We start from the raw sequence: 15016 nt of genomic DNA, 5'->3' as shown, positions 1-15016 counted from the left end.
GTGGCACATTTGACCGTTTTTCATCTGCAGCACACATGTGCTCTGCTCTTTTTATGAAGCTCCTGTACTCACTCCCTTCAAGACTCGTCACATGCATGAGCCTGGGGTACGCTGCATGACCCCTCTACACCCCTGCCTGGACCGTACATCGAGCCCAGCCACCATGGTTGGCCCGTCCTCCACCCACCCTGACTGCCGCCCTTCTTCCAACCCTTTCCACCCTTCTTCCTCTTCAACGATCATTCGTCCAACCCTCGTACAACATCCAAAAGGGTTCACGCTCTTCAGAAGAGCGTGCTTGACCACTGACAGGATCGAACTGCCGACCTCCGCATGGACTGATACGATGTCTTCGTATTAGTACGATGCTCTAACCAGCTGAGCTAAGCGGCCTTGGATGTTTGTGGACCCACGAGCCGGGAGCCGACGACCGCGGCGCCGGGGCGAGCGTTGAAGGAAGCCGAGCATGCGTGAGATGTTGTCGGAAGGTGCAGTCTGCACAGCGGAGACGATAGCCACTGTCTGAAAAGCCTTGACTCCGATGTTGTTCGTAAAACCGGGACGATTGGACGTCGAATGGTGTTTGGACGACCCGCTGTGTCGACATCAAACTCGCTTTACGATGGCTGTCGGTCGGTGTCGTAGGAGCAGCCACAGTCGCTGCGCCTTAGGGTGTTCGAGCCTTCTTTAGAATGCCGGGGAAGCCCGCGAGCAATCATCTTAAGATTGATCGGAAAGCCGACTCCGTTCAGTCTCTTCTGCCTTCAGTCTTCCCCTCAAGCTCCGTCAATCTCCTCTCGGCGTCTTCGATCATCTCCAGACTTCTCAAGAGTGCCCTCTTCGCCTCCTTCGTACTCCTTAGCACGTCTTGAATTCCTCTGTCCTGATTCGCAAGTGCGAAAGCGCGTTTGTAGAAGTCTCTCGCTCCGTCCAAGTGCTGGTCGACCTGGGCGAGAGCCTGCCGCACGGCATCGAAGGAGGGACAGTGCGGCTGTACTTCGACAAAGACCTCGCCAGGGTAGCTGGGTGACGGGGCCGCATTTGTCGTGGTAGACCGGGGCAACAGCGGTGCTGCCAAGACGATTGGGAGGAGAAGGGCGGTGAGTCTCATCGATGTTGATTCGGTTGCGTCACAGTGTCTGTGAGGTGAGACAACGTGCAGAAGTCTCTAAGAAGGATAGGGGAGTGGCGAAAGGCGTCCGCGAGACCATCAGATGCATGTTTGTTATACCTCTCACGAAGCTCCGAGACGAACGGGGCACCCCCTGGAACCAACGGGCCGGATGGACCGTGCGCCAGCGCCGGCGTCTGCACCTGAATAGCGGGCGGGCTCACCGCCCCCGCCGTCCCGTTAGCGTCGGCGGCCCTATCTTGGCTGCCGCGCCTAGCGCTTAAAAAGCCAGGCACACCTTCTGTCACCGAGGATCCCTCTCGAGTGCCCGTTTCAATGCGTCGTGAATGGAACATTCAACGCGATGGTCCGTTGTCTGTTATCAGCCTCAGTCAGCGGGCGTCAGTACGCCGTGATTTGCGGAAGAGGCGAGAGGCCGCGGAAGCTGCAAGCTCGGACTGCCAATTCGGAGGTGCGTCTGTTGACGATGACCAAGACGGAAGGGAGAGGCTGTGCAGTTAATCATCCCGGGCACAATAATCTCGCTGGTCGTAATCACCTGAATCCTGTGTGCGTCGCCTTGCTGCTTCGCGGGTTCGAACGTCTAGGCGTGCGTCAGTCCAGTCAAGTGTCCATCCAACGCTGGAAACGTCCTTTCGATCGTTGTTGATTCCAGCACATCCTCTCCTGGATAGCGGTGCACGGCGGTCCTCGCAGCAATGGAAGCTTCGGCTCGGCTCGACCCGGTGCTTTCGATGGCTGGTTCGGCGCCGTCGTAGGTGGTGGGGGAGGATATCGCTCGAGTCGATTCTGGGAATCGCCCAGTGAGCGGCAGACAGGCCGACGATTGGTTGCACGTGACCCGATATGGGGTGTCGATCTAGGGCATGCGGAGCCCCCCACCCGGGTGTGTCCGCGCAGGTCACTTGATCAAGTGACGTCGGCATGTTCGATTGCGCACTGCTGGACTGCATGGGCTGCCCAGATGCCACCACATGCGCGGGCTTCCCGGCGTCATGAGGCTGGGGTGAGTACTTAAGCGTAACATGCTCGTCTGATCGAGTCGGGTATCTGCTATCTCGCTATCAACGCATCAACACATCCATCCAACACACAGCATCCAGCACAATGTCAGCCAACAACGCCGACTTCGACAGCGCCCCCGAGCCCTTCCGCGGCACGCGCTCCCAAGTCGGCCCCTTCCTTGCCCAGCTTGATGAGGAGTTCAAGGCTCAGCCTGATGTCTTCTCCAGCGACCATGCCAAGGTAAGTCCACATTCGTCATCCTCACTTCGCCTCCCGAAGGTGAACGTGCTGCAGTCCTGTGACTGTCAGCTGACAGAAGGTCACGTACGCGACGTCGAACCTTCGCGGTGCCGCCATGAAGTGGGTCCTCGCCCACCCCGAGGCGACACAGGGGACCTGGGACCAGTTCGTCAAGGAGTTCTGCGAGCGCTTCGGCAATCCCGACGAGAGCCAGACGGCGTTCAACCAGCTCAAGAAGCTGAAGCAGCACGGTAGCGCCAAGGGTTACCTTCAGCGGTGAGTGCTCACTTTCCTCTATCTTCCCCATCAAACCCCGGTGTCACCTTTCGACCTCCTATCCGTCTTCTCTTCATGAGCTGCTGTGGTTGGTCTAGTGTACAGCTGACGCCAGCTTCAACATCTACGCTGAGAAAGCCAAGCTGGACGACAACACGAAGAAGAACAAGTGGTTCTACCGCGGCCTCGCCGACGACGTCAAGGACAGCCTGATGGCGAGCGATTGGGACTGGAAGATGGACTTCAACCAGTTCGCCGACATGGTCGTCAAGATCGACACCAAGCTCCACCCCCCGCACCTCAACGAGCAGGAGAACCGGTACGGTCAGTGAGCAGCAACCACACTCACACCGATGTTCTCCTGCTTTACCAAATTGCGAAATGACCGTACAAACTCGAGACGAAAACAAGCACACATCACCAACGCAAGCAGCATGAACTACAACGATCAGTCAAAGATAGGATAGAAACCAACTGTAGAAAGCATAGTCAGAAGTACCAGAAATGTGATCAGAAGTAACACACACCAGATGTGGGCAACCCCGTCGTCCAGCTCTCATTCCTCCGTTCCAGAACTTGCAATAGACTCACTCAGCATACGGCGACAGACTGTCCGCTGTACCACCGAGAATCACCCCCCTGCAACCGCATTTGCTACTTAGATGCTTATGCTCATTATCTACTGGAAGGTCTATGCACAGTTCCACTCGTCGTCGTCGTCGTCAGTCTTGGTCGAGGTGATGGTCGTCTGTGATTGGGGGAGGTTCATGAATTGGTGGAGGTGGAGGGGCAGGGTGGGATGAGGTCAGCGCGTGATGATGGGGCGGGCCGCGCGCGTCGACGACCTTGGACAAAGTGAGCCGGGGTGCGATGGTGATGCCAGTCGAGCCTACTTTGTGCGAATCTTGAGGTCAAACATGCTCTCCTCGTACAGCCTACGGTTTCGGCATCAACACAATTCCAACAAGGCGTGGGATTACATTTCACCGAGGAGCTCCTTGATCTCGGCCTGCGACTCCTCGTACAGCTTCTGGTACTTGTCGGCCTGCTCCTTGGCGTCACGCAGCTCCTCCAGCTCGGCCTGCAGCTGCTTGTACTTGGCCACAAAGTCGGTCGTCAGGCTCTCCGCGAGTCCCGGGCGCCACGCCTGTGGTTAGCTACAGCGTGTTGAGGAGGAAGAAGGCACTCCCTGCTGCTCGTTCTTGTCGCCGGGCCTGGGATGATCAGTCACTGTCACACAGAGGAGGGCGGGTGGGCGAGGGGTGGCGATCGCATAGCGGGGCGCAATGCACAGCGTCTCGAAGGAGTCGGAGGAAGTCGAAGGGGGTGGAGGCGAACTCACATATTTCGTTGTGAATGGAAGAGTTGAGTTTTGAAGAGAAAGTAGGAGATGAGAAAGACCAAGAGTAAAGCGGCGACAGAAGAGAGAGACAGAGACGACGCCGGCCAAGGTAGACTCATGCAATGTCCAGCGGTGTGAGCTGTGTGCGTATTGCGTAACGGGCGTGGGCGTAGGCGTTGCGTTGCGATCAGGTGCGACAGGATGCAAGACGCCCGTGCAACTGTGGTGGTTGGACCTAGCGCCCAACTCTAGCTTATGCTCTTGGCCCCTGGACCTCGCGATCCGCCAGGCCCGCCTGCCGCTAGACCGCTACGGCGCCGGGCTGGCCGGGCTGCCGGAGATTCCAGCCATGATTGAGGGCAGAGCGTGGTCAGGACCGAACAGGAGCACAGGGTCCTTGCTCTTTCGGTGGCAAGTGGCGCGATCACCCACTGGCCATGCGCGCACGACTAGCTGTACCTGGCGCAGGTACCTAACTATCCGCAGTGGCCGGCCCCTATGCCAGGGCGCGGGGAGATGCAAAACGCTCGCTCGGTACAGGTGTGAATGCTTACATGCACAATGCAATGCTACAGTCTATCGACATGATATGGTCGGTGTTGTTGGATCCTAATGTAATGTGGGTTGGGTTGAAAGGGTCGTGTGCGATGAATTTGCGTCACTCATTCAGCCAGGCGGGGGCTACTCCCGTCGCACGCCTCCGCCCAGCTCCGGCTCGTGACTCCGGCACTTCGTCCTCGCCTCGCTCTTTGTTCCATCAACGATGCACGAGCTCACGCTCTTGTTTCACGTTCACGAGGATGCAACGAGGAAGGCGTTACCGCCTTGGCTCCCGTTCCTGAGCGTCGCCTGGGCGGCTGCTGGTGCTGACGAACTCGATGGCCCGTTCGTCATCGTCGCCCCGTTGCTCGCAGGGCCAACATGCACGATCTCGTATCCCTCGGCATCGGGCAGGAATTCCTGTCTCAGCAGGCCGATGCGGACCCCAAGCAGTCCCCGGTATCTGCGGAACAGTTCCCGGTAATCTGGGTCCTGCCTGTCAGCTTGTCATACTCTCGAGCTTCAGCTGGATCTCAAACTCACGTTGCGCATCACCTGGCTGATCCCGTCACGCGTCATGTCTTCGCTGTTGAACCACGACACCATGCGCTCAATGAATGGGCGGTGCTGCGGCGACAGGCTGTACGCCCTTTCCCACTCGATCTGCCCGTCCTTGAGACACAGCGTCGAGTAGCCCGAGTAGTTCGGGCATGGCGGAGCTTCGCGATCCTCGAGTCCGAGGTCGGCGAGTGTCCGTAGCGATGGTCGGTTCCCCTTGGCGGGTGTTGCTGGTGTCGCTATTCGGCCGGGACTGTTGTCGCTGCCTTGAGTCGTCGCTGATGGTCCACCGTTCTGTCCTGCAGGCGAGACGCCGTTCGCTACGCCGTCCGCTATTCCGTTTGCTGTTCCGTTTGCTGTCGGCTTCTGCGGGGTCGTCTGCGGGGTCGTCTTCGGCGTGGATGCGCCCGAGCTCGAGGTCGTGTCAGGCGACAAGATCAGCCGTCGGGTGCGCTTGCGCAAATAGATTTCATCGTCGCTCGACTCAGTGGGCGCCCGCTGGCCCCCACTCCCGCCGGCTCGCCTGGCGCTGGTCCGGCGGCGGGATGGGGCCTTCTCCGAGGAACGCCCGTTGCTCGGCGCGCGCGGCATGACTGCGTGCTGTCAGCTATCAGAACTGTCGAGAAGCTCTTACAGTTTAATGGATCATGGGTAGTGTTGACGGCGTGGAAGTTGGAGTTGACGGTGTGTTCTCAAGGCCAAGGGCAGAGCAGCAGGGTCAAGTGAGACAACTGTAAGGGGTAGTCCGAACTGAGGAGCTGAGGAATGGGTCCAGCGTATGGGAAGGCCGAATTGATCGGGAAGGTAGCTTGTGTATGCGGTGCTGAGATGCTGATGGATGAAGAGAAGTCAAGTTTGCGCTGATGGCGTTGAGAGAGGATGAGGTGGACGGGGGTGGCGGCGGTGGAGGAACGAGGCGCAGAGCTTGTCGGATTAGCGCACGATAGTCGCCAGACGATATCGATCTAGGTGCCCAGGTGCCAGGCGCTAGGTACAAGTCAGTCGGCGCTCATGACTGCGTCGATTGGATGGCATGCGCGGCTAAAGTTGCGTCAATCACTTCTCACTCGTCACTTTGATCCCGTACAGCCGTCTACCGACTCCGTTCGGCGCCGTCAGAGCCCAACGCCGACTCCGCCTTCCTCAGCCATCATGTCCGAGATCGCGACATTGCCGAGCTTAATTTCGGCGGCGGACCGCGAGGTCGATCACCTGCTCCCACCCCGTGGTCGTGGTCTCGTTCCTTTTGGATAAACTATATCCCTAAGCATGGGATGACGAGACCCGCTTGGAACCTGCCCTAACGTCGATCCCTGGTCGCACTTTCACACGGGTGTCGCTTCTCGCTAAACTGGACGGTATGCAGACAAGAGAACAAACTTCATCTCTTCTGTTATCTTGTTATCTTACTCGCTTCGGAAAATGACGACCATCCAGAAGCGGAGCAGAGATCTGCAATCCTCGGAGTGGACGTACGAGTCCCAAAGTTAGCATCCGACGAATCTGCTGGTGCACAAGCAGAGGCCAGCGGTCGGGCTAAGGGTGCATTCCTTGCCTCCACTGGAATCCGCTCCTTAATACCTTTGGGCGGGGCAGCGTTTAGAACGAGAAGTGAGGAGTAGAGAAAGTGGGTCCAATAATCACATCGCTGCCCGCTCAGGTTCAGCCACGCCCTGTACATGCTCAACGGGTGTTGTGTACGCCCCTAAGTAGTGAACGATCAGAGCGCCGAGGACTGCCAAGTGGACTATATGCGAAGGATCGGGCAAGCCTCACGGACTGCTGTCAAGCTCTTCCGGCCCATTACTTACCAGGCTGGTTGATCACGCTCTACCCCGCCTCCACCTCTCTTAGTCCGATTCGAGCGACGATGTACACTCGAAAGGCAGAGGATCGGCTCATTCTTCTCCACCAGGACGATAATCGGCATGTTTTTCGGCCGGTTTTCGTCACTGACTGCGAAGGCGAAATCCTCCCTCATGACCAACAGTCGACGCGGAGGCGTGCGCTCGAGCGTCACGAGACCCGGACACGGCAGATCTGATTGTACATCGGCGAAACGCGAGTGCGGAGCGAACATGGAGTCGCAGAGTGCGCAGAGCGTGAAAGCCTAGCGGTGGTCGGATGAATCCCGGATATTCACCAAACGAACCTCGGACCTCTTCCGACATGTCGTCGGTGCCCGTCCGCTCCTTGTCCCGCTCCGCCCATGGAGCATGTGGGACACCGTACGACGTGCATCGACTCAAACCATTGCCCTTGTTTAAGTACCATGGTTCCGTAGCACCCGGCGGCGACGATCTCGACAGCAAAGAAACGATGGCAGAAGAGAAGATCACTGCTGTGAGAATGGGTCCGGAAGTCACCGATGTGGAGGACAAGATTAGCGGTCCAGTGCCCGGGATCGTCGAGCCGCAGGAAACACTCAACGAAAAGGTCATTCAACAGGAGCCGGAGCTTGCTCAGCGACAGCCTGATGAGTACACAGGCCACCATCATTATGTTCTCAAGCGGTTGCGAAGACGCCTGCCACCGCTCTCGTCGAGACGGAAGCTGGCCATCAGGTGGGCAATCTCGCTCTCAGTGCTAACAGCAGTATCGCGATGTGCGTATCGATGATCCTCTGTGGCTGGAACGATGGAAGTGTCGGTCCCCTCTTCCCAACGCTACAGGAGTACTACGGAGTGAGTGATGCATCCCCGCCCGTTCAGCTCTGGGCTCAAATCGTTGTGAAGTGCCAAGACTAACACGCCCAGATTAACTACCTCGTCAGTGCGTACCTGGTCTTGACCACCTCTCACCACAGTGTCTCTAATCTACACGACCTCGTTCGCGGGCTCCATGTTCGGCGCGCTGATAAACATGTGGATCACAGACCGCATCGGCTTCGGCCTCGTGACGCCACTCGGCGCTTTGTCGACGGTCATCTGCTTCCTTCTCGCAGGGACGGGCGCGCCGTTCGGTGTCTTCCTCGTCGCATTTTTCTTCAACGGCTTCGGTCTCAGTATTCAGGACGCACAGGTGAACAACCTGACGACGCGCCTGCCCAACCCCGCCGTGCTCATGAGCTTTGTGCAAGCCTCATTCAGCGGCGGCGCGACCATTGCGCCCTTCCTCTCGACCGCGTTCGCGCAGCACCTTCCCAAGCGCAGCTACCTGTACTTCTTCGTCGCTATGGGTGTCGCCGTCATCGCGATGGCGATCATGCTCGTCGCGTTCAGGGGCATGACGGAGGAGCAGATTGTGGGCACTGGCGATGCGTCTGGTGCTTCCACGCCCACCCCTACGGCGGCGGTGGAGACGAAGGAGCGCGAGGAAGGTGTCGAGAGGACGAGATCCCGAACGCCGCCGGCCATCGAGGACGGCCAAGTCGCCCCCGCCGACGCAACGGTCGGAGCCCTCGGCGAGGCAGCTCAACTCGAGAACTCCTCAGGAGCAAAGCTGAAGCGTATCCTGAAGCGGCCCGCGATCTACATCCTCATGGCGTGGTCGTTCCTCTACATCGCAGTGGAGGTTGGCACATCGTCATGGCTCACGACCTTCCTCATCCGTGAGCGCGGCGCCTCTGCCGCTGCCGGATACGCCGTGACCGGCTTCTGGGGAGCAATGACTATCGGCCGCATTCTGCTTATCCCGGTGACACATAAACTCGGACCGCAGACCGCCATCTTCGCCTACAGCATCATCGCTCTCGCTCTCGAGTTCGTGATCTGGTTCGTCGACTCCGTTGCGGGCAACGCCGTCTGCTATGCTTTCATTGGATTCTTCCTAGGCCCGATATATCCGATTTGCGAGTTGTTTTCTCGAGAAGAGTGCTGACGAACAGGTCTTCTTGTCATTAGCGAGACGTGGGACGACGAGCTCCGCGGTGGTGTCATGGGTCTCATGGGCAGTATCGGCGGCGCGGGCGCGGCGCTCGGCCCTTTCATCATGGGCGGCATCTCTGATAAGTACGGCATCTGGGCTATCCAGCCTGTGGCCGTTGGGATGATTGCGGGCTTCACGATCCTGTGGGCCTTCACGCCGAAGAGGAAGGTTGCCGTCAAGGCGCCGAAAGAAGGGGTCGAGGGGATGGAGGTGGAGGCGGGGCCCGCGCCGATCACTTCGCAGGCTGTGGCCGAGAGCACTCGATAGGATATGCATATAATCAGGTCTTGGCTTATCTCCGCGCACGAGAGCGCTATGCATGCATAGAATGGCAAGAGTGCCAAGAACAGCGGTGCGACGCTGCACTGCTCGAACTCAAGGTGACCGAGTGCCTTAGCCGCGATAAGCGCACGAGCCGACGGACCCGAGCACATCATACCTCTGTTTGTCTTGGCATCCACTCAAGTCTGCGCTTCTTAAGACAAACCGCGGTCTTCACCATGCCATCTACAACCACACTTTCGCCACTACACTCACAAGCTCACACTTTACTCTGCCACGACCATAAACGATAATGGGGAACAAGAAGGACTACGAACGCGTACCGCTCCCGCCGGTGCAATCCGTTGGCGACCCGGCGTACATCAGGCAACAGCAGGTGGTGTTGAAGCTGAAGCAGTCCTTTGGCGTCAGCGGCGTGAGTATCCCCTTTCCTCTCACACATATCCTGTGGCGTTTTACTACGTCTTCCTACAGCTCTGTGCAGCTGAACAACGCATTCATGTAAGCTAACCCCACAGGCCGACTATGAGATCTGCCTGGATGGCGAACCCGTCCTCCGATCAAAGGGCAAGGCACTGAAGCTATACGACGAGAAGGTGGTCTCCAGCCCATCAGGCGAGCTCTTCCGAATCAAGACGACGAGTATAGTCCCGAAAGCGTTCAGTTGCTACGACAGCGGGGGCGAGCGTTTCACCGTCAAGTCGAAGCTCATGTCTTGTAAGCTCCAATCTTTTGCTGAAGCTGACATGCAGTCCGGACCCAGTTCGCGATCCACGTTGCCCCATTTGGATCACCAGAGGGAAGAGAGGGAGGGGGGGAACCGGCTGAGTTGAAACTACAGGGCAACGCCGTCTCCTCCTCTGCCACCATCACACGACCCTCCGCCTCCCCGACAACGGAGACCGAGACACTCGCCGAGATCAAGCGCGACATTCTCTCCGCCACCGACATGATTCTCAACGGGCACGATTATACTGTCACTGTTGCGCCGGGGGCGGATTGGGCGCTCATGGCCGCTCTGACACTGTGCTTCAATGACTGCCTGAACGAGCCACGGCCCACGGGGGGTGGGAGGTGGAGGCGGAAGAGTAGCTCTGCGGATTGGGAGCAGGAGGACGGGCCAACTTCTGGCCAGCATGAGAGTTCGCCTGGTGTTCCAGGCGATCAGGCGGCGTCGAGATGATCAGTGCAGGACCGAAGATTCACGAAATAACGACCACACGACTAGTACGATGATATGCATGATTGGACCAGCCTGCTGGCCCGCATTATGGGCATGGAGCGATGGAGAGGTTACGATCATAAGCGCAAGAGAGATCCCAAAAGAGTGAAAAAAGCGTCATTATAGGTTGTATTGTATCGGGCATGAGTGTTCGTCGCTCGCGGCTGTGACTAGAAGGGGCGTCCGCGCCTCGCCTCGTCGAATTCCACGCGGAAGCCAGGCTTGATGTCCAGCTCTACGCTTGGGCGGGGACCGACAGGCTGCACGTCGTCGACAAAGTACTGGTCGGGGGGCTGGAGGAATTTGGCGTCGCGCTCCGGGACAGCGGGAACGAGATGCGCGGGCTGGACGGGCGAGGACGGGAAGCTGGGGCTCGGGGTGGAGGAGACGTGCCAGCTGTTCGGGCGCTGGCGGCCGGCAGCCGTGTAGTTGACCGCTGAGCGAGGTGGCGCGAATTGGTTGTAGCTCGTCGTTACCGGCATCGCGCCGTAGAGGTTGTAGTTTCCGTAGCCGCCCGAGTCGGCGCTGCCCGGGCTGGGCAAGTCCTCGTACGCCGTGCTGTAGCCCGTGAGAGCAGTTGAGTATCCGGACATGGCGGTTGAGTATCCCGAAGCGGTCGAGAAACGGCTTCGAGCAGACACGGACGGCTCGCGAGCGGCAAAGTCATAGTTGTGCTCGCTGATCACGACCGAGGGCGCACGAGAGAGGCGAGACGAGCCGCGCGGGAAGATAGTGACTGCTGGCTCCTCGTCGGGCTCGCTCTCACTGTCCGTCTCGCATGGCACGGAGGCAGGCGACGCCGCCCCGTCCCTCGTCCACAGGGTGACTGTGATGTCCTCCGCAGGTTTGGGCATGATCGGTGATAGGGGCGCGATGAGCGACGACCGCCGAGCAGGCAGCGGAGAGACCGTGCTGACCGGACTGGTCTCCGGGACGCGCTTCAGGCTCGGCGCCCGTACGGCCGAGAGGCTGAGGTGGCTTAGAGCGCCGGCGACGCTCTGCGCTCCCACCGCGCTTAGCTTGGAAGGTTGCTCCTCGCGACCCTGCTGGAGCTGAGGGGGTTCGCGCAGCTCGCGCGAGTCGCGCTCGTGCACGAACAGATCGAGCCCGAGCCCGCCAAGACCTCCAGACTCTATCGGCGTCAGGAGGTAGGCGTCCGTCATGACTTGGCGGTCTTGCATTTCCGGCTTGGCGTGCCCGTTCGCCGTGTTCTCGCTCGCGTGCCCGTTCACCGTGCTGCCGTCCGCGTGCCCGTTCACCGTGTTGTCATCTGCGTACCCGTTCGTGTAACCGTTCGCGTACCCATTCGAGTACCCGTTCGCTGAGTGCGCGGTGTGTCCTGTGAGCCCGGAGTGCAGGGATGGCAGCGACGGCAGCGATGGCGGGGGAAGCGACTGTCCCTCGTGACGCGCGCCGCACGCCATGTCGCACACGCTCAGGTCGCATAGGCTGTTGCTCGAGGGGCTCGCGCGGAAGCTGTACCAGCTGACGCGCCGGCGTGGGCGGTGGCCGCTAGAGCCTACGGCTGTCAGCATTGTTCATCGCTCCCAGTCAGGTGCATGGTGCATGGTGCGCTAGAAGCGGGAAGCGTTGCATCGTGCGCCTATGCCTTACGCGTTGTGCGTTATGCCTACGAAAGCTGGCGAGCCTGGCGAGCCGAGAGGCAGCTCAACATACCTTTGTCGTCCCAGACGTCACTTCCATGACGGGTACGCGCCTTGCCCTGGCCTTGCTTGGTGGACACACTCGTCGTAGACGAGTTGCGCGACGATCCTGCTTCAAGCTCAGTACCGCCGCGATCGGCCGGACTCACTGCCAAGAATGCTCATAACTTTCTTGACACTGCCGCGACTGGACGGGGGAGGAGGCACCGGGTCACGAGTACGCTCCGGCAGTTTCGGGCCGGGGTACAGTTCGCGCATGCTCGGCTGCCTCTCGCTCTTCACAGAGCTACCGCGCTTCCTGGGAGGCTCGGGCGGGCGAGTGCGCTCCGGAAGCTTCGGGCCGGGATACAGCTTCTTCATGTCCGGCTCCGTCTGGCTCTTGAGGACCTTCTTAGGGTTCAACTGGGAGGGGGGCACCGGGTCGCGAGTGCGCTGCGGCGGCTTGGGACCAGGATACAGCTCCGCCATCGTCGGCTCGCGCTCCGGCTTGCTCAGGATATCTCGGACGACTGAGCGGGGGCGAGGGGCCGGTTCCGGGGTGCGCGTGCGGACGGGGAGCTTGCCGGGGTATGGGCCTGACGTGGTCGACACCTTCACTTTGGCGTGGACCTTGACAGGTTGTTGTGTGGTGAGGGCTGGCATTGGTATTCGAGATCGAACAGGATGGATTTGGGAAACGAGTGTGGGGTGCTTGGGGGAAGACAGGAGAGTCGAGGGTCAAGGGTCGGTAATCGATTCAATCGATAAGATGAGATGAGATGCGCAGGGTAGGGCAGCAAAGATGATGGACAGGACAGTGATCAGAGCAAGGTGAGTGTAGAGGTGAGTTGTGAAGGAGATGGAGAAAATTGAGTGAGGAGGAGGGAAGACGATGGATGTAATGTGAGTGCGGGGACGATAAGAAGGACCAGACCTTAGCGCGCGCAGAGACAAGACGTTCGGCTGGGCGATGACAGGGCTCACGGTCGGGCGGGCAGGGAGATCAAAAGGATCGGACTGATCCTAGCATCTTAGCTTCGCTTTCGATCCCTAGCTCGTTCCATCGCCCGACGTCGTTGGCCACTTGGGATCGAACTGCCGGCGGGACCTGCTGGGCTGCTGGCTGGTCTGCTGCGAGAGCTGTGTAAGGGTGGCTAGAGGTGCCAGAGTGGGACGCAACAGTGTTTGTTGCTGGGCTTTTCTCGGCATGGCTGCTCTGCATGCTCTGACTGCTCGATCAGCGAGCGTCTGCGACATGAACGTCGTCGAGGACAAAGTGGACCCAAGTTGGGCACGCGCCGGGAGGGGATGAGGGGTATGGAGAGTGCCTCATCGGTACCTCGTTCAGGAGTGCGACTGGCCAGCCGTGCAGGTGCACAGAGCATGGGTCGGCCGCAGAGTCGTCGTAAATAGTTGCAGAGTCATAATTGTGGCAAGCGTCGTGGTGGGTGGTGGGGTCTCCTCAGGTGTTGTCAGGACGGGGCAGAGACACCCTGTTGATGGTGTCGAAACATGTGGGCGTCGTGCCAGACGTTGGGTGGGTGGTGAAATGTGGTCAGACCGCGAGTTGGACCCAACCGATGCGCGGATGCACGGGCCCCGCACCCACTCGATCTCGTTCGCTTTCAGGAGCACTCGACTGTCCGAAAGGAGTTTTCCTGATCCTAGACCGGCCCATGTCGCCCGACGTACCTTCCAATCCTCCATGGACCAGGGCTGCACCCATCAGCGCACGCACGGGATCGAATGAGGACAATGGAGTCGTCTTCCTTGCATCCTCGATGAGCACAAGGTTGTGCACAATGACATGTCGAAAGGAGGTAGGCATCGTAAGGCGAGCGAGCGGCTTAGGCATGCGCGTCGCGCGTCGTGTGCCCCGGTCTGAAGCGCGTGAAGCTCGGCATTTTGACGCACTTATACGCTTCTTCAGAAGATTCACCAGCACACCTGAACCGCCGTCCGGCCCAGGATCACGGCCGTGTAAAGCGGGGACGGCGTCCGCTCACCGCTAAAACATCCCTTGGCGCGCATTCACTACTGAACGCCGCCAGTCTCAGAGTAGAGCTAACATCACTCTCCAGTCCTGAAACTTCCAGCGCTTCACTTGACTAGCACCCAGACAGCGCGACACATGCACAGCATGCAGCGAGCTCACCGTTCTTCCCGTCCATGCTGCCTCCGTCGGAAGACGTAAGGAAGATATGGAGGAATGGAGAATGACGCCACTAAGGCGTCCGAGCGTTGAGAGGCTGTCGAGGCTTGGTCTTCAGTCAGCATGGATGCACTCTTCCCAATTCCAGATTGCCGCAGCGGGGATTACAGTCGAGCAAAGACAAACGTCAGTCGCCATTACGAGGATCGAATGACGAGTCAGAGGAGGAGAAGATATCGCTGATGCAATCGGAGAAAGATATGGACGACGATTGGACGAGGAACCGTTGTGGGCGGCTTGTACCGCTACCGTGGACCCGACGACAGCTCGTAAGCAGAAGACAGCAGGAACGTTCTTGCGCAGTGCAGCGCCAAGCCATGAGGCTGGCGCATGGTGTGTGCAGCTCGCAGGTGGAGAGAAACGGGGTGAATGGGGCCGAAGTGGGGGCGTGGGGTTAGGCGACGCGATTAAGCGGGCGGGTGAGGTGATGGCATCATGGCGTATCATCGAGCGTTGGTGGCATAACCGTGCGGACTAACGCTGGATCGAAGCGGGTGAGACGGGCGAGATAGCGAGCAATCGATTGACTCGGACACCAAAGGAAGCAGAAGCGCAGTAGCGTGATAAGCCGTGAGGGAGGACACAAACGGGCCATCACACAAAAAGTGCACTTGCCCAGGCAGATCCCCCCTTTCCTCGCCATTCACCTCCTCCTCTTGTCACCAGTATCTTTCACTCACCTCTTCACGCATCGCAT

At 59.2% G+C, this 15016-nt stretch overlaps 5 protein-coding genes and 1 non-coding gene across 6 annotated transcripts; 2 read left to right on the top strand and 4 right to left on the bottom strand.

Moving 5' to 3' along the window:
* Positions 1 to 299: 299 nt before the first annotated feature.
* On the bottom strand, positions 300 to 393 carry A1Q1_t390. Its single transcript has one exon. It is a non-coding gene; the product is annotated as a tRNA-Ile (tRNA).
* A 355-nt stretch (positions 394 to 748) lies between these two features.
* A1Q1_05373 (uncharacterized protein) lies at positions 749 to 1111 on the bottom strand (the record flags this gene model as incomplete). The annotated part of the gene is made up of 1 exon (XM_014322105.1): positions 749 to 1111. One exon carries the CDS (start codon positions 1109 to 1111, stop codon positions 749 to 751), a length of 363 nt encoding a protein of 120 aa, XP_014177580.1.
* Positions 1112 to 2239: 1128 nt separating this feature from the next.
* On the top strand, positions 2240 to 2985 carry A1Q1_05372 (uncharacterized protein; the record flags this gene model as incomplete). The annotated part of the gene is made up of 3 exons (XM_014322104.1): positions 2240 to 2377; positions 2454 to 2653; positions 2769 to 2985. 3 exons carry the CDS (start codon positions 2240 to 2242, stop codon positions 2983 to 2985), a joined length of 555 nt encoding a protein of 184 aa, XP_014177579.1.
* Positions 2986 to 4787: 1802 nt separating this feature from the next.
* On the bottom strand, positions 4788 to 5684 carry A1Q1_05371 (uncharacterized protein; the record flags this gene model as incomplete). Its single annotated transcript, XM_014322103.1, has 2 exons — positions 4788 to 5027; positions 5079 to 5684. The coding sequence occupies 2 exons, from the start codon at positions 5682 to 5684 to the stop codon at positions 4788 to 4790; spliced, it is 846 nt and encodes a 281-aa protein (XP_014177578.1).
* Positions 5685 to 7262: 1578 nt separating this feature from the next.
* Positions 7263 to 9227, top strand: A1Q1_05370 (uncharacterized protein; the record flags this gene model as incomplete). The annotated part of the gene is made up of 5 exons (XM_014322102.1): positions 7263 to 7657; positions 7738 to 7777; positions 7850 to 7865; positions 7969 to 8806; positions 8936 to 9227. The coding sequence occupies 5 exons, from the start codon at positions 7263 to 7265 to the stop codon at positions 9225 to 9227; spliced, it is 1581 nt and encodes a 526-aa protein (XP_014177577.1).
* Positions 9228 to 10634: 1407 nt separating this feature from the next.
* Positions 10635 to 12770, bottom strand: A1Q1_05369 (uncharacterized protein; the record flags this gene model as incomplete). The annotated part of the gene is made up of 3 exons (XM_014322101.1): positions 10635 to 11785; positions 12142 to 12237; positions 12278 to 12770. 3 exons carry the CDS (start codon positions 12768 to 12770, stop codon positions 10635 to 10637), a joined length of 1740 nt encoding a protein of 579 aa, XP_014177576.1.
* Between the last annotated feature and the right edge of the window lie 2246 nt (positions 12771 to 15016).

This window comes from Trichosporon asahii, assembly GCF_000293215.1.
Source record: "Trichosporon asahii var. asahii CBS 2479 unplaced genomic scaffold scaffold00071, whole genome shotgun sequence".
Classification (NCBI taxonomy): domain Eukaryota; kingdom Fungi; phylum Basidiomycota; class Tremellomycetes; order Trichosporonales; family Trichosporonaceae; genus Trichosporon; species Trichosporon asahii.
This window is presented reverse-complemented; position numbering and strand designations above follow the sequence as displayed.